General features: G+C 35.4%; 1 protein-coding gene across 3 annotated transcripts in view; it reads left to right on the top strand.

The window, feature by feature from the left end:
• LOC123865600 (facilitated trehalose transporter Tret1-like) overlaps positions 1-19250 on the top strand; it is a 91208-nt gene that overhangs the window by 45538 nt on the left and 26420 nt on the right. Inside the window, exons 1-3 of one of the 3 annotated variants that reach the window (XM_045906749.1) lie at positions 6640-6812; positions 7310-7548; positions 12725-12884. In XM_045906749.1, the coding sequence (XP_045762705.1) occupies positions 7447-7548; positions 12725-12884 (262 nt within the window). In that variant the 5' untranslated portion in view covers positions 6640-6812; positions 7310-7446. Of the gene's footprint in view, positions 1-6639; positions 6818-7309; positions 7549-12724; positions 12885-19250 lie in introns of those variants that run through there. The other 2 variants (XM_045906748.1, XM_045906747.1) reach the window with 2 other exon arrangements.

Genomic DNA, 19250 nt, shown 5'->3' with positions numbered 1-19250 from the left:
AGACCTTCACTGCTGGATTAAAGTCTCTTGTACGGACTTCCACATGGCATGGTTCTTAGATAGACAAAATCACACTAATATTATAAAGGAGAAAGTTTATGTGTGTGTGTATGTTTGTTACTCCTTCACGCAAAAACTACTGGACGGATTGGGCTGAAATTTAGAATGGAGATAGATTATACTCTGGATTAGCACATAGGCTACTTTTATCCCGGAAAATCAAAGAGTTCCCACGGGAATTTTAAAAAACCAACATCCACGCGAATGAAGTCGCGGGTATCAGCTAGTACTTGAATAAAGAATCTTTTAAGATATTGCACTCCCCTAGGAGGGGAAATTATGTCCAAAAGCTTCGAAGTGCAACTGAAACCCATTTATTTTAATCATCAAACAATGAACATATGATTAAATAACTATTATTTTGAAACATACTATAAATAGAAACAAAAACGTTTATATTTTGAAAGTTGTGCCACACGTCACTAGTTATATCTAAGGGTCTGGTTATCCCGGCAAGCCAAAGAAGATTTGCAGAACCAGATGAATCGCCAATGGTTTGCCGGCATTTCAGGAATTTTATTCTATTGCTCATCCTATTAGTTCTGGAAAAAGGGAAACAATAAAATACATGTTGCAATACTTCAGTGAAAATGACGTGACTACATTTCCCAAGCATCGAAAGAGCGCTAATCTAAAAATAAAGCCACCCACTGCTATCGCGAACTGACACTTCAAAGAGTTCAGTTTAAATCACGTTTAAATACTAATGGGTTATCAAGATAAATGATTCTTCATAACTACTAAAAGCAAATCACTAGGTCTTAGACATATCTTAGACTAAAATGTACAGAACTGAACTAAACTAAAAAGTGTTGCCATTCCTTTCATATTGCTTAAAGTTTTAAACTTTAAAGGTGTCTGGTAAGGGGTTGCCACGACTCTAAGTATCTAGCAATGCGTGACGTGATTTCTAACACTGTTTATAATTTGACGTAAATTTTTTACACCTTTTTACCTGTTATGCCCAAAGCCACCACGGTACAACCTTCAGAGTCGCTTCAGCTTTTATAAAGCTGAAGTTCTAGTTGTATAAAGCTGAAGTTAAAGGTTCAAAGCTGACGGTTGCTCAAAGTTTTGCTTTAGGCTGCGTTTTCTATTCTCGGTTCAACAAAATTACTTCTGTATTTCGTCTTAGGTATAGTTTTCGTCATATTTTATCCATGCCCCTATACTCGTAGGCACTAAAGCCGGTGTTTAAGAGGTTTTTGCAAAAAGAAAAACAAGATTGTTTCTTCGAACGCGATTTTGACGCCCCGGGCAGCCATTAAATATGCGATGCATGGGCAAATTACTCGCATATCTACGTGTTACATCTTCATGAGGCAGCTTTACAACCTCCGATCCTATCGATATTTCTTCTGCCAGATGTACACTTTGTCATGTAATAAGTGCAGGTGTAGTAAGTGTCAAATGAGTTTATTCATCATATTCTTATAGTTTATATCATCATATTATTATAGTTTATTCATTATCTCATCGTCAATTCCTCAATGCCTGAAAACAAAAGTCTTCAACCAGTGTGTCGTTCCCGTCCTCACATATGGTGCTGAAACATGGACGAGTTTATTGTTTAAATCAAATTAATAATTGTTTAAATAAAACCTTACATTTTAAATCTTACCAAAAGGTTTATGATGTTGGCAATTTCAGTATGTTAATGTAGACAACCCCTCGTAATTCTCAAATTACAAATTACTAAATTATGAACACCTCCGCTCTACTTCAGTAAAAATGCATCCGAAGTCTTCTAAGTCAATCTTCCAGTAACTGATGATTGCGTCTTTATCCAAGAATTTCCATAAAACCTGTGAAAAATCTTTAATTTCCCGGGGTACAAAGTATCCTTGTATGTCTGTTTCTAACTTCTCTGTTACCAAATTTCGTCATATCCAGTTTCATCAGTGGAGCCAAGAAGAGTTAACAGATAGAAATAAATACTTTTTTGTTATAAGTATTTTCAAGGGCTAAAACTCTACGACAAACTCTACGACCCTAGTGCGACAAATCGGAGAGTATAACAGTTTTATATTTTAATCGAACTCTCATTACCGGTCGATCGGGAACTCCATAGTAATAAGGCGCGACGCGCTGTCAAACAAGTGATGTCGATTAATGGACATGAAACTGATGGCTTTACTAATCATAGAATAAAAGCTTTTAGCTTTATTAAAATAGATGCTATATTTGTATACACTAACGTGGGTAAATGTGACGTTACATCAGTATAATTTTTACTGATGGTAATTTTAATTATGGCAATAAGGATTTTAATTTAATAGACATAGGAGATGAAATCCATCGATGGAATACAGATGAAAGTGATTATACAGCTGATATTCTTGAAAATAATTATAATCACGCTATTAAAGATCTTAAAGGCGTAGTAATAAAGTTTATAATTGGTTTATTTTGGTGGATGTCCATGCATGTAGTTTAAATGTACCTGTATGACTTGATTGCCTTTAATGACATTATAATTATCTCAATTTTGAGATCATTGAAAAACATGTATAAGAAGAGATGTGAATTCAAATGATGCACACACATTTTGTAATCGATATTGCATCAAGTTTTTATGTGGGAGTAATATAAAGAATCGTAAATACTAATGAGCTGTGAAGTGTGAATGTATAGTAGGTGTTACCTATTATAAACATTTAGTTGAAATTTTTTAACGAATTAATTAAAAACCTTATAATGATGCTGGAAGGCCGTTCCAAATCCTAGCGGTCCGAATAAGAAATGAGGGGGCAAATCGCTTCGGACGGGTGCAGACTTTGGCGATCTGATAAAATCTAAATTGATAACATACCTAATATTTTAGTCCTCCAACATAAGTCATACTCATACGACAACAAACAATTATTTCAAAACAATTGTAGCATTCCAATGAACTATTTCATTGGCAATATTAATGTACCGCAAGACTTCACAGTAGAAACCGTACCTATTTAATTTCTCATGCTCTTCGAAATATGATATCCAGTTGAGAAGACTTCCACATTAATGACGTCTTGCCATTCACTATCAACAAGTTGCTAAGTACGGCTCTTATTACATCGTATATAATATCTAACTTACATCTACGAGTAGGTATATACATATCTTTGTACATCGTTTTACTTGTACCTTCCTATTTTTAACATCCGACCCAAAAAGAGGGGTGTTATAAGTTTGACGTGTGTATCGGTCTATCTGTCTGTGGCATCGTAGCTCCTAAACGAATGAACCGATTTTAATTTAGTTTTTTTTGTTTGAAAGGTGGCTTGACCGAGAGTGTTCTTACTTAGCTATAATCGAAGAAAATCGGTTCAGCCGTTTGAAAGTTATGCACTTTTCTAGTTTTCTTATAGAGGTTTTTGCGTCGGGGGTTTTTTAAATTTTGAGTTATTAAAAAATTAAGTACCACTTGTTTCGTTATTTCGATTACATTCAAGGGCGGAGCCTATGGGACCTTTATTAAAAAATAATTTACAATAGCGCATAATAATTACAATTTTCATTGAGGATTAAAACATTAAAGAAACCGAGAATAATATTGAACACGTACAGTGGCATAAAATTCATATAAATCAGCTTTTACGTCGAATCAAAGCCACACGAAACAGCTTAATGTCTAAATTTCCAGCTTTTATTACAGAATATCCGGTCATAGAACCTTGAAAATTATTACACCTGACCACAATTGTTGGACAAATCAAACAGTTTACACATTTATATTCGTTATGGGGTTTATAATAGAGTATATATTCGTATGAATACAAATGTGGATTGTGCCAGATGTTGCGGTGTACATTTAAAATAATCACGTACCATTGACCCGGTTATGCCTGAGGTCTTTGTTCGTTGGGCCTGTGATCCTCTGGAAGATATGTTTTCTCTTCTTCCTTGACTATAACTACTTTTGAAACCACCTCTTATCTTGGATAATAGACAGCTCGGTGAGACAAACTGGCAAAGGCATTGACAATTTTTTATGTTTTTGTTTGTAGAGTGCACTCCGTAGAATATGATTGATATTTTTGTCGAGCTGATACCCGCGACTTTGTCCACGTGGATTTAGGTTTTAAAAATCTCCTGAGAATTTTTTGATTTTCTGGGATAAAAAGTAGCTTATGTCACTCTCTCAAGTCTTTAACTATGCCATACAAAAAATCACGTCGATCCGTTGCTCCGTTTCGACGTGATTGTAGATCAAACCAAAATACAAATAGGTACACATTTGCATTTATAATATGGTTAGATGGTTACCTAAGTTTCCTTCTCTCTCACATCCTAACATTTTCAATGATTGTGAAAGAATCATTACACCTTCTTTACACCTTTTAACAAAATATGTGGCTTAGCCGATTCCCAAACAATAAAATTGCCTTAACTTTAGACATATTTTTATCGTAATGTGTGTAGTATACTACGTATCGTAATATATCGTAGTTTTGATACAGAAAAATTGGGACGAATAATTGAATGAGGATTGGCCGAATCCACACTTGACCAGCGTGTTAAATTGGCCAATTGGCTGAGAGAAGACCCGTGCTTTATATAGAATAGAATAGAATAAATCTTTATTCATATAAACTTTTACAAGTGCTTTTCAATCGTCAAAATAATTTACTTTACCACAGTAGCGAGTTTGGCATGATGATGATGATGCCAAAATTATCTCTTTATCTTATCTGCAACTGGTCAACATGCCTTACAAACTGCGTCAATCCTGGTCTATGAGCTGAAAATAGTTATTGTTTATAATTATATACGAATTCTAGGCGCTATGCATTGTGTGTTTGTTTGTATTACCTATCCGTGCGTCTGACGTACCTCCTAAACTCTATTTATTATTGCGTGTTCCGTCAATTACTCTAAAATCCAGGCAAGGATTTCGAGTAATTTATCGTATAAACTGACTGGAAATTGAGTCATGAACATGATTTAGTCAGGGATTATCCATATATTTACCTAAACATAACATAAATATGAATATTAAAATGTGTACTCTACTTTAAAAATTACTAAATGAAAACCCACCAGTGTCAAGTCGAATTCACATTCGAAAATGGTGAAACTTCCACATTTTCCACATTGAATGTTTTCAAAATATTTATCAAGTCCCTTGGGATGGTATAAAGATTCTAACGATACCCCATACATCCCAATTTGTTCAAAGAGACTCACATCCGTACACACATGAACCCTGAAATCACCTTTAAAATATAGGAAAAAGATGTATTTACCTATTTACATTAGAACTTGACGTAAATAAAAATAAAATCTCGATTTTTTCTACTAAAACGTGGGGTTCCCACGTTGATTTGCATGACCTACAAGTCTTTTGTTTCCTAGCGCTAGAGTCACTTCGTCGAAAGTAATTAGGTTTCGAATGCTTTCGAATGTTGATAAAAAGATTGGTAATTAGAGGAATAACCGTTTCGCACAGTACAAGACTGGTATATTCTGTGTGAGAATTACCTTGCCTTGCTACGCAGAAATCACTACTTACCCATATAAAAAATATTTTAAACGAGAAAGTGTGTCTATCTGTCTGCTAGATTTTCACAGCCCATCTCATAAACCGATTTCGATGTGGTACATGATATTAATATATTGCGACACTCTCGAGATCTTAAATTAAATCCATGCAAAAAATCACGTCGATCCGTTGCTTCGTTGTGGCATGATTGAAAGACAAACCCACAAATAATCACTTTCACATCACACTAATATTATAAAGGCGAAAGTTTGTATGTGTGTGTGTGTGTGTATGTGTGTGTATGTTTGTTACTCCTTCACTCAAAACGCTGGACGGATTTGGCTGAAATTCAGAATGGAAATAGATAATATCCTGGATTAGCACATAGGCTACTTTTTATCCCGGAAAATCAAAGAGTTCCCACGGGATTTCAAAAAACCTAAATTCACGCGGGCGAAGTCGCGGGCATCGGCTAGTTTTTAATAATACTAGATGCTGCCCGCGACTTCGTCCGCGTAGATTTAGATTTTTTAAAAATCCCGTGGAAATTCTGCTTTTCCAGGATGAAAAGGTGCCTATATCAATTTTCGAGACGCAAGCTACCTACAGACTACAGAGGTACCAAATTCCATATAAATCGGTCAAACGCATGGGCTTACAAGAATTCTGTGGAAACGCTTTATTTTCCGGGATAAAAAGCCTATGTCCGTCCCCGAAATGTAAGCTAACTCTATAACAAATTGCATCAAAAACGGTTGAACTGTTGGACTGTGAAAAGCTAGCAGACAGACACACTTTCGCATTTATAATATTAAGTATGGAAAACCGGATGATGCCCGCGACTTTTAGGTCATTTAGACAGATAGACAGACTCACTTTTGCATTTATAATATTGATATTAATATGGATTATGTGTAGTGATATCAGCTTTTTCCCAATCTAAAGTTTGCGTTTGATAATGTGATAGGAATTTAAAAAAAAAAAAACTGTATTATTATGTTTGGGTTAACCTGTCTGTTTTGTTATAACAATGACGAATGCTGACGTCACGGGTGTCGTATGCTTTTGTCTTTCATCTATTGTTAACGGCTTGTTATGATCTTGCAAGGCATCTAGTGATCCCCAACCTTTCATACGAAGCGGACCAATTGATAGTCATACTCATATTCAATTCTGTTCAACGATAAGACGAAGCATATTTTTTTTATTATGCAACAGTTGGTGCAATAGTAAACTTAATATTTATTTTAGTTTCCCTGATAAGGCTGTTGTTTCCTGTTATGTGGTGAGGTGGCCGTTTTTTAAATTCGTGTATAGGTTTTAGTTTAATTAAATCATAAGCCTTTTAACGAGTATATATAATTTTACGAGTAGTAAGGTTCCTGTTTTGTGGTGAGGTATCAGTTTTTTTAATTCGAATATTTTAAGTTGTGTTTTCATAAAATTTCCCGTTTGGTGTGATAAGTGATAGCAATCAAGCGCAAGCTTAGTTAATTCAAAAAAATATTACGAGTGGTTACGTACTTTATTATATATTATGCATTGATTTTTGAGAATGTGGTCATGTCCTATATTTTATCTATGAAACGATTTTTTCTTAATAAAAGGACGTTGAAAGGACGAAAAATTCAAGTTTTAACTTTTTGAAAAGTTGAAAGTTTGGTTTTAAATTTTCACGCCGTTTATCATAATAATTGTTTTTAACTATTTTTTTATATCATATTAGGGATATTGTGCTGTGTTGTATGTATGTATTTTAAATTTTCTTTCTCTTTGTTTCAGATTTAATCTGCTGCTAAAAGCTCGAAAAATATGACATTAAAAAAGAAAACAGTGAAGTGAAAAAATTTCAGTAGTTTTAGTGAGTGACAAGAAATTCAAGTTTTTTTTTTGGTGAAGTGAATAAGAGATTCGGTTATATGAGTGAGAAGGCGTGTTTGGGCAAGATGACGAACATTTCTCCGGAGACCAGGATCATGATGATGAGGGGGGAGGATGGAAGGCAAGGCTACAGGCGACAAGTGAGTGAATACCGATTTCATTTGTTACCTAGCTTGTAGGGAACCCGAGGTCCATTATCAACATCGATAATCGATAAATGTTCACAGCTGGCCATAAGGTCTCTTCTTAGGGTTCCGTACCTCAGAAAAAAAACGGAACCAATAAAGGATCACTTTGTTGTCTGTCTGTCCGTCTGTCGTGTATGTCAAGAAACCCTGTAGAGTAGGTACTTCCCGTTGACCTACAGTCATGAAATTGGCAGGTAGGTAGGACTTATAGCACAAATAAAGGATAAAAATAAATCTGAAAACCGTGAGTTTGTGGTTACATCACAAAAAAAATTAAAATGTGTTTATGAACAAAAAAAAAGTATTTTCAATTTTCAAAGTAAGATAACTATATCAAGTGGGGTATCGCATGAAAGGGCTTTACCTGTACATTCTAAAACGGCCTTTACTTATTATTATGCATAATAGTTTTTGATTTATCGTTTAATATATCGGAAAAGTACCCGAGTACGGAACCTTCGGTGCGCGAGTCTGACTCGCACTTGGCCGGTTTTTAGATAAAGGACAGCAGAACTTTCCATCAAATTATCTTCTTAATATACAGAAACAATTAATCATTAATCCATGGTGATGCTACACAAGTGTTACGTAATTTGCTTCGTACGGCTTCAGGCGTTTTTCAATTCAATCAAATTGCATTCATGCGGTTTTCCGATTTCATTAGCTGAAGCAATCAATATTATCGTTCTTACTGAGTGTGATACTATATAAAAAATTTCAATTATAAGTTTACGACCTTACATTTTTAACCCCCAACCCAAAAAGAGGGGTGTTACAAGTTTGACGTGTGTATCTGCGTATCTGTCTGTGGCATCGTAGCTTCTAAACTAATGAACCGATTTTAATTTAGTTTTTTTTTTTGTTTGAAAGGTGGCTTGATCGAGAGTGTTCTTAGCTATAATCCAAGAAAATCGGTTCAGCCGTTTGAAAGTCATCAGCTCTTTTCTAGTTACTGTAACCTTCGCTTCTCGGGGGTGTTATAAATTTTTAATTTACACTTGTAACAAGTTTACTTTGTTACTGTAAAATATTTAAGAAAAGATTTCATTGTTAAACTTTCAGTATAATGATTATATTATTATATATTTTTTTTATTTATTACTACCTACTTATAACTGAAGCCTCCAACAAAACTAGATGTTGAATTATCAGATTCAATAATTCAAACTATTTTTATTCAATTAAACTTTTACAAGTACTTTTGTTCGTCCAACCAAAAATCCCCATTATACTACTCCACCATTAATTTTTAATTAGCTGAAAGTTTTCTATAAAAAAATATTTTCATATCACTAAGTAAAGCAGCAATAGAGGACCATTAACCAATGTCAAATGAGCTTGGTGGTTATCATTTAGTGTTAGACACTGAGTTAATGAATCACTATGCAGGTCGAGTTGGGTTACTTACATGATTATTCCCCAGAATCTCAACTTTACTCAATTTTAACTTAGGTTTAGGTAAATACGTTGTTTTCGTCAGTTTTCGATGATTATAATAATTTTAGGATAAATCATTACAGATTGTTATTTTGGATGATCGTTCCATGTTTCCGGTATAGGTATAACCAAGGCCTGCTTATTATTATAATCGGGATTTGGCAGGCTACCAGTTAGGAGCAAGCATTTTGACTGGTGACCTCTACACTCTACATTCAGTTGATATGAAACAGTGTTACAGTACTAAGAACCAAAAGCTTTTTGACAGGGCGGTCGTGGTTTTTTTTAATATTATGTGACTTGTTATATTTTTAGAAAACAGAAAAAACTGGTCAAGGTCGGACTCGCACATGAAGAGTTCCGTACCATTGTCACACTAATATTATAAAAGCGAAAGTTTGTATGTGTGTGTGTGTGTATGTTTGTTACTCCTTCACGCAAAAACTACTGGACGGATTTGGCTAAAATTTGGAATGGAGATAGATAATATCCTGGATTAGCACATAGGCTACTTTTTATCCCGGAAAATCAAAGAGTTCCCACGGGATTTCGAAAAACCTAAATCCACGCGGGTGAAGTCGCGGGCATCGGCTAGTATATTATAAAAGCGAAAGTTTGTATGTGTGTGTGTGTGTATGTTTGTTACTCCTTCACGCAAAAACTACTGGACGGATTTGGCTAAAATTTGGAATGGAGATAGATAATATCCTGGATTAGCACATAGGCTACTTTTTAATCCGGAAAATCAAAGAGTTCCCCCGGGATTTCGAAAAACCTAAATCCACGTGGGCGAAGTCGCGGACATCGGCTAGTACTAAAAATGACACTGTAGTTGTAACCACAAATTAACGGTTTTCGGATTTTTCCCTCTTGTGCTACAAGACATAAATTACTAAGTACCTGTCTTTCATGATTCTAGGTCAACGGGTAGTACCTACCCTATAAGTTTTTATTCCCTTGACGAGTCTTGACTCTTGACAGATAGATAAACAGACAGACGGACAGACAAAGAAGTGATACTATAAGAGTTCCTTTATTTCTCTTGGAATACGGAACCCTAAATGGTAACCCTACACGGCATATCAATAATGTAAGTCAGTATGTCGATCATTGACCTCATCCCAAATGCCCGACATCCAACGAGGGCAATCAGGGACGCGACATCGTTTCCGGGATCGCATATCGAGCTATCGATATTATACATCGTATCGATTACATTTTACGAGTTACAACATAAGATTGATTAGCGTTTCTTTAGTGATAGATCTCGATTTTAAAGAGTGTGGAGTAAGTTGTTGCAACAGTGTTAACCAAACGATTTTATTGATTAATCGATATTATATCGAATTGAGTAATTATAGTTTATCGTAACTGAACTTAAATTATATTTGATGATGAAATTTTATCACAAGCGTGACCGTAAGGTTTGTTTTGGGGCTCGTAATGATCCACAAAATCATAATAAATTAATTTCAAACTATCGGCAAAAGGTTTTTACAGGATAAATAAGTCAGTTTCCTACCTCTTCCTCTTTTTTGCAAGAAAAAAAACTGTAATAATTTTATTTTTATTTGGTACTTTAATTAGTATTTGTTAGGCGTGGGGCCATTAAATTACATATTGTGAGGTAATTATCGTGCATTATTCAGTAGTTACTGACTCTAACAGACAGTGATAGACGGACGGCCAAATGCAAATTCTTTAATGTACATATTATATTATTATACATATCATGTTCTTATATTTCACATTAAATTTTTTAAATGACCCATTAATCTAAATTAAAAAAATATCTTTTCCATGTAAAAAGCGGGAAGTCGCTAGGCGAAGTTATTACACATCGTAAAGAAAATAAGTTTTATTATCGTTCCATGAAGATTGATTGGTGGAGTTTATAGGAAAGTCTTTTACGACTTAATGCCTTTTTGATGTCTTCCGCTCTTGTGTTTTTCTAACTTTAATTGGATCATCATTAAGCTTGTTAAAATAGTTGATTGAAATAACTTCTTTCTTTATCCTTGATTGGTTTAATATTATGTGTTTATTGAACTTTTAAGTATGTAGTACAGAGCTTACATTTGGTAATAAATTGTTGTAAATGTGTTCTACTTTTTTATTCCACTACGGTTTTTATAGTTGGGAATGTAAATGATACGTTTTACGTTACTGAAGTTCAAAAACTTATGTTTCTTTTTAAATCTGTTCAATTTTTTCTTATTTATTGATTAAATGGCACACTTAATGACACTTAACCATTGAGTTAGCGATCAGAGAATAAATCGCTAACTCAGTGATCAGACGCCAATCCAACTCGGAAGTCATCGTTTGACATTTGTTGGTTCTCCATTGCTGTTTAACTGAGCGATATAAAAATATTTTTTCATAGAAAACCTTCAATGGATTAAAAATATACGCCAAATGAGCTTAATGGCTTTCATTCAGTGATGATCACTGAGTTACGCATCACTCCACTGATCACATAAAATTATTTATTTGATATAGTCACTATAATATTGATTTATACCACCGCCACGCCGCGCGCCGCGCCGCCGATCTAAAAAAAATATGATATTAAAATATTAATATTTTATCGATAAAAAATACATCACTAGTATCCATTATAACACTCACGAGAGATGGAAACATTGATCGATTCCGTACAGGCTGGGCTTATGTCGGTACATTTGATCCAGGGATGTGTGTGACATGTTATCGACATTTTACGGTAATTGATAGATAATGTAATGCGGCTACATCGTAATAAATTACACCGCTTTAAGGATTTACTTAATAGATACTTAATCGTGCCTTTAAGGACCTCCTCGGCGCATTGGTGAGTGCTACAGGTTTGTAAGTCGGAGGTTCCAGGTTCGATTCCAGACTGGGCTAATTAGTAAGAGTTTATAATTTCTAAAAGGTCTCAGTTCTCTCGTAACAAGCGATTTTGCGTTCCGGCACGATGCCGCGCCCCGTGAAACTAGAAACCGATAACTGATATTTATTATGGGTCCAATAAATAAAAAAACAATTAACTTTTTAGGGTTCCGTACCTTAACAGTAAAAACCGAACCCTTTTAACCCTTTGTTGTGTGTCCATCTGTCCGTCTGTCTGTCTAATAATAATAAATAATTAGTATTATTTTCAAGGTAAGATAACTATACCAAATGGGGTATCGTATAAAAGGGCTTTACATATTTATTTATTTATTTATTTATTTATTTACTATAGTACCGCCCACAGAGTTACACATTTTAATTATACATGTTGTTCCTTACTTTCTATTGCTCTTATGCAACTCCACTTACGGGCAGTCACAGCGTGCATTAACATAAACATAAGTCGTACAGTAAAATATAAAATATAATATAATAGCTAACCTAAGGACTATGAAAAAATACCTAAGTTATAAATTTTAAAAGAATATAATAAGATGAAAATTAAGTTAAAGTAAATTTAAGTTAAACTAAGCTTAATTATCTAAATCATCTAAAATACAATATACTTAACAGTAAAATACAATATATATCCATTCTAAAAAAGATTTTTATTTATTTTTATGCATAATAGTTTTTGATTTATCGTGCAAAATGTCGGAAATTATACCCGAGTACGGGACCCTCGATGCGCGAGTCTGACTCGCACTTGGCCGGTTTTTTTACATTAGGTAGTAAACCCAGTCTGTCTCCACAGATCCTGGCAGCATTAGCCGTCTCGCTGGGCCCCTTCGCGGCAGGCCTCAGCAAGGGCTACATGTCGCCCGCCATCGCGTCCATGCAGGAGTCCCAGCACGACTCGTCCTTCACCGTCAGCGACCAGCAGGCCAGCTGGATCGCAAGCTTGAGCTTATTAGGTAAGTTCTTCTATTTCTGGGCATATAAATCCTAATCCACAGCAGTATTGGCGGTCTTGCAGGGCCTCATTTGCGGCGGTGCGGGATTAAATCGTAAGTGACAAAATAATAATAAAAAATCAAAATTTTCATATACTTATTATAGAAGAAAGAGAGCTAGTGCGTGCCAGAAGATCCACCATACTAATATTATAAATGCGAAAGTGTGTCTATCTGTCTGTCTGCTACCTTTTCACGGCCCAACAGTTTAACCGATTCTGACGTAATTTGGTACAGGGTTAGCTTATATCCCGGGGACGGCCAAATCAAAGAGTTCCCACGGGATTCCTAAAAACCCATCCGCTTAACCGATTTGTATGAAATTTGGTACCGAGGTAGCTTGCGTCCCTGTAATTGACATAGGCACTTTATCCCAGAAAATCAAACAGTTCCCACGGGATCTTTAAAAACCTAAATCCACGCGGACGGAGTCGCGGGTATCCTCTAGTATTCGATAAATAAATGCAGTCCTCATTACATTTTAAGCAAATCTGCAAACATAATGAAACTATTAAGCAAGTCGGTCTGTTTGTATGCCTATAAGTAGCTCATCCAGCCAGGTGTATTGCAAAGTGGAATATATCAGTGCGTAGTTGTTCCATGTTTTATTGAAGCCAGCGCGCGATGCGTGTAGCATTTAATGTTATAACAATCGCAATAGGCTTTTACACCATAGGATAGCTCAGAAACAGAGGCTTAAAAACCGATTTTTAAATCGGACCTGATATTAACATAACAGGCTGACAAGAAAAACGAACGAACCGACAAACAAGAAAGCAAGTTAATGTTGCATTGTTATCCAGTTCCAACCTAATGTTTAAAATTTCAAACCACTAACTCATCGACAAGTTAGTTTAACATCGCTTGCATTTGTATCGAACATACAAATAAACAAAAGACGACAAGAAGGCAAATTAATAAAACCGGTCAAGTGTGAGTCGGGTCTCGCTCTTTTAGGGTTCCGCACGTTATTGTGAACATCATAATATTTTGGGTGTATGAAATATTTCTTTTCCGAGTAAGCACATCGCAGTAAACCGTGGAAGAAAAATCCAAAAATGTTTGATTTTTTTTTAACGTGTCCTTCCTTTTTTCCTCCAACATGGTGGTCGGAGACTGATGTAGGTCGGTACTATAAATGGCGTTTTTTTTCTGCCATTTTTTGTTTTGCTGTATTTTATTTTTACTTGCTGCACCTGTGTGCAGTTCGTTAGGGATTTTTAAATTGAACATTACTAGCTACATCTTAATTATTAATTATTGTCTAAGATTATTATACTTATCTGGTTTTTTTAAATAGTCGTTCCTTTTTATGTGTTTTTTATTTTTTACTGTCCTATGCCTTAAATGCCTTATGTCCTTTTTGCATTTAAAACATATATCCTTAATCTAGTAGCTTATGACCTATACGTTATAATAAATAAACATAATGTAACTATATAATTACACATGTTTGATTGTTTCCATAATTATGTTCACATAAAATGTTTGATTGTTTTCGCACCTCTAACTCTGAAAGTTGGAGATGCGTACCCCAGACCCCCGAATAGGAAGCCGAAGTTTTAACCACTAGGCTATCACCGTTTCCGCACCGTATGTTATTTATTGGCATATTATGAACTGGGTACATTTGTAACGCCCTACATTTCAGCGGCCGAGCTATTATTGAAATGAACTAGATTTATTAACGAACAGCTCTCCAGTTTCGCGAGCTTGCTGTATTATAAATTAGAATTAGAATATCCTACATTCTTATTCAATGACTAAATAATTAACATTATAATTACACAGATTAAGGATATTAATTTGTATCCTGATGTAAGATTGTGAATAATTTGAATAAACTTAGATAAAGTGTGATAGCTAATAAATAGTGGTAAAGACACGTCTTTTTGTAAACTTTCAGAGTTATTATATGCGTTTAATCCATATTCATAAACATATCCTTTATTTGCTTGAGTACAGGTACATTATAGGTGGTACAAAGAGTCCAATGTATTCAACCATTTCTGGCATGCAAATATTATGTTCTTGTATATTAAATTAGTCAAGTAGAATAATTTTTAATTAAGTCATTGATAACATCTACACATCCAAATAAAATAATATCATGTATGCCTTCAATTCTCCATAATGTTCTAAAAGGGATATCCAATGTCTGCCAATCCGTTCTTGGCCAGCGTGGTGAACATGGGCTTTCTGTGTTCAGTTGTGGGCATTGAATATCGTCTCTCACTATTGGCTAGTATGCACAGTTGCAGCAAGAGTACTATAAATTCAGCCAATCAGAACGAATGTGATTGTAACAATATGGTTATCACAATTTTCATGCTAAGGGGGCTGATAGGCTCTTGCGCTGAATCGTGATTTGATTAAATCGTGAAGATTTTATCTTGCATTGTTAGTTTATTATCTAATATTGTAGTAATTTTGATTTCGTGAAATGTGGAGCTATTAAGGACCAAATAATAGTCCGGTTTCGCCCAACTATTGGAAGAATAAACCATAGTAAAATTAATCGTACTCTCAGGTATGCAGGTTTCCTCACGATGTTTTCCTTCACCGTGAAATGATAGTTTATTTCTTAAAATGCATGTTTAGTTGTTTTTACGGTTCTGTATCTCCAGAAAAAAGGAACCCTTATACGATTACTTCGTTGTCTGTCTGTCTGCTTGTCAACACCAGTCAATGGAATCAAAACCTATAGGGTACTTCCCGTGGACCTCATATCATGAAATTTGGTAGGTCTGTAGTAATGTCTAGCACATGTAAAGGGAAAAATCCTAAAACCAATAATAAAATAAAAATTAGTGTTCACGACCAAATAACTAGTTTATTAAATCATATCAAGATGGCGCTATCTATTATTAACTTGCAGTGTTGTATAGCTTTGGAGCGATACATTTTTACTATATTGGTTTGAGATTTCTTGTACGATGGTACATGAAACATGATGGTACATGGTGGATGCGACTCCAACTCGTACTCGACCAGTTTTTTTTATGATAAGCAAAAGACTCGCGTGCGTCTCAAAGAATTTTGTATTACTAATTAATACCTTCTGGAAATCGTTGCGCAAATTATTTTTCTAAGCCTTTATCATTAGACTTATTTTGTCTTAGTCTCTGTTTATTTACTCCCTGTGTAGTTCATAGCGATTATTCCGCGTATAGGTACAACGTGGAAACGCGTTCGACTCCTGGTTGAGGCTATATCGGAGGCGCGGCGAATGGAGTACTAGACCTACCTATATGATTAAATGCCTAAGCGTAACTGCGTTTAGGACTTTATTACCGACATCACAATGGCTTTGTTATGAGAAAACAAATAGCTATTGAGAAGGATTGATTTTCTTTGTGACCTTTGAGTGTACCTTATAAGACACCGTGGCGTGTGGAGGTCTCTACAAGAGACCTATGTCCAGCTGTGGACGTCTTTCGGTTGACAACGATGATCCCTACTCTATGATAACAAATGACTATAATAATTTCAAAACACATTATTTACCTTATAAAATTTAACATTTTTGTGAAAGCTAGAACCTCGTTAAATCAACGTTGCGGTAGGTAACTATACTTATTATGGTAACTTTCACTTGTTATACTTTCTATCATAACTTTCGATCTGCCTAAACTGTTTAAAGCCTAATTGATCGTTAATTAGCTAGCATTAAACAATCCTACGATATAATTTTAATAAGTTTTCTTTAGACTTCGATGTTTCTACCGGTAAAGTGACTCGGCTTTCTGATATTCATCATCACCATCCCATCACCGGTTCACTACTGAGCACCGGTCTCCTCTCCGAATGAGAACGGTTTGGCCATAGTCCACCGCGCTGGCTCTTGTCCATAACTATTTGGTACTAGGTAAGTACAGACCTACCTGATTTCGTCAAAGTCAAAGTGAAATCAATCCCAAAAATCTAAATCTACGAGTGTTTCAAACGCACCCAGGTCTGAGAAGAGCCCACAACAAATTCAACTGGGTATTCTTTTTAACCGACTTCCAAAAAAGGAGGAGGTTCTCAATTCGTCGGGATCTTTTTATTTTTTTTTATTATGTATGTTCCCCGATTACTCAAAGACCCCTGGACCGATTTGGAAAATTTTTTTTTTGTTTGAAAGGGTATACTGTGCAGGTGGTCTCATATAAATTTGGTGAAGATCTGATGAATATCTTCGGAGATCGAGAACAGAACTACTCAATGGATAAGAGCAAATTGCTCGCGATCACTGTAATAGCTTAGTAAACAGTAGGGTTTTAACTGGGCATAGCATATTATAGTACAGTGGGGCCACTAAAAATTGTGAAATAAAAAATTTTCAAAAGAAAAATAAAACCGACTTCAAAAACCAAAAACACTAAAAAGTAGAAAATAATTTTTGTTTAGCTACACATGTAATGTACCTAGGTATGAAGTCGGGCGAGCTTCACTCTTGGATTTCTAATTTTGTTTTAATATGCTCGCTCGACTTCATACCTAAGTACACTACATGTGTAGCTAAACAAAAATTATTTTCTACTTTTTAGTGTTTTTGGTTTTTGAAGTCGGTTTTATTTTTCTTTTGATTTTTTTTTTTATTATCACCACTGACCACTTCACGAAATCACTTACACTTATTAGTATTATCAAAGCTGTTAAGCAACTCATTCCCAAGCTTTCTTATCATTTGAATAATCCTCTACATTGTAATAGGATTTGTCATGTAACGTGTTATTTAGGTATGTTGTATCTGTTACTTTGCGGAACTCCATGATAATATACAAGGAACCAATAGCTTAATTTGCTAGCCTATTTTGCCTAGCGAAATGTACGTCGAGCGGTTTTGGGATATTTTGTGTGGTGCTGCGTGGTGGTGATGCGTATTGCTTGCTTGGTGGCTGGCTTTTCCTGCATGTTTATCAGTGGGAGGGCGGGCGGTGCATATCGCATGCTACATGTCGCACCATACAGATTTGTCAGGTTTAGTGGATTCTAGCAAATTAAGCTTTTGGTTCCTTGTATGTTATTTATGGTTTACCAAACACGCTGTAGATAACTAACTAGTAACAGAGGTATTACTTAAGCACATAGTATTGTAATTTGTAGCAAGTAAACTTGGACACACAGACGTGCGGACAAGTTAATTGTTAGCTTATTAATGTATTTGCCTTCGCTGTTTGTGTCTCGGCTGCTTAGCCTGTCCGCGCAGTTTACTGAACAAGACACACTATCTAGGAACTATACAATCAACTAAGATACACGTAAGATGTAAGAATTAAAGAAGATTAGTGAAACTGCAATACTCCTTCCAGGTTAGCCCGCTATTATCTTTGCCTGTGTCTTCACTTACCACCAGATGAGATCACAGTCATGATCATTTGATCACGTACTGAAACCCCAAGGATAGTTCTCTCCATCGCCCGCTGAGCTTTTTAATTAGGCCCATGAGAAAAGCTCTCAGTAACAGCGAATTCCCGCTTTCTTCTTCCTGCGTCGCTGTCAACTTTGAGGATCGTGGCTCCCCTTTGCTATCATTCTTGTTATAATATTCTTGTATCGTCATCATCGTTACCAATAGACGTCCACTGCTGGACGTAGGCTTTTAGGGACTTTCACACTATTTTGCTAGGTATTCGTGTTTTTAATTATTACGACTTGTTTTAACAGGGCTCTCTCCGTCACTTACTCCATACAATCGTAGTTCCCATTTCATTTGAATATTAAGCAACCAAAGTCCATGAAATTTTGCAGACATAGTCTAGAAACTAATATCTGTGTCTGTGGTGTTTTAGATTTTTCTAAAAATATGTAGTTTTAAAATTACAGGGGCTCAAAGATTTGTATTTTTCTTTAAAAAAAGGCCCAACTTTGTGCTCGTTTTTCTAGACAACGAAGCAATTTAATGAAATTTGGAAAAACCACAGACCTAGAAAATTTAATGAATATTATGTAGTAAAAAAATTATCGTTATATATTTTATATTGTTATAATTATGTGGGAACTACGAAAACCAGAAATTACACCCAGAAATCTTGAAAATTTCGTGCTGTCTCGATTTGTGCAAGCGGGGTGGTGAAGTGGCGGGGGACGACACGTGAAACTGACAGAAACTGACAGTCTATACACACGGGCCACATTTAGACTGCACCCAACTCCAAACTTGTCGATAGGTCTAACTAAATACACTGGTACATTTCAACTTGCGTTAGACGTATGCGTTACCTACTCAGACGTTCCCTGTAGATAAAAATATGTCTCATGTTTGCTGGCAATAGCGCATGCATCAAACCCTGCAAGTTGCAACTCTCTTGCAACCTATTCCTCACGCAATACGCACAGCTT

The sequence above is a fragment of the Maniola jurtina genome, chromosome 5 (genome assembly GCF_905333055.1).
Source record: "Maniola jurtina chromosome 5, ilManJurt1.1, whole genome shotgun sequence".
NCBI lineage: Eukaryota > Metazoa > Arthropoda > Insecta > Lepidoptera > Nymphalidae > Maniola > Maniola jurtina.
Note: the sequence above shows the minus strand (reverse complement) of the source record. Positions and strands in the feature narration are given on the sequence as shown.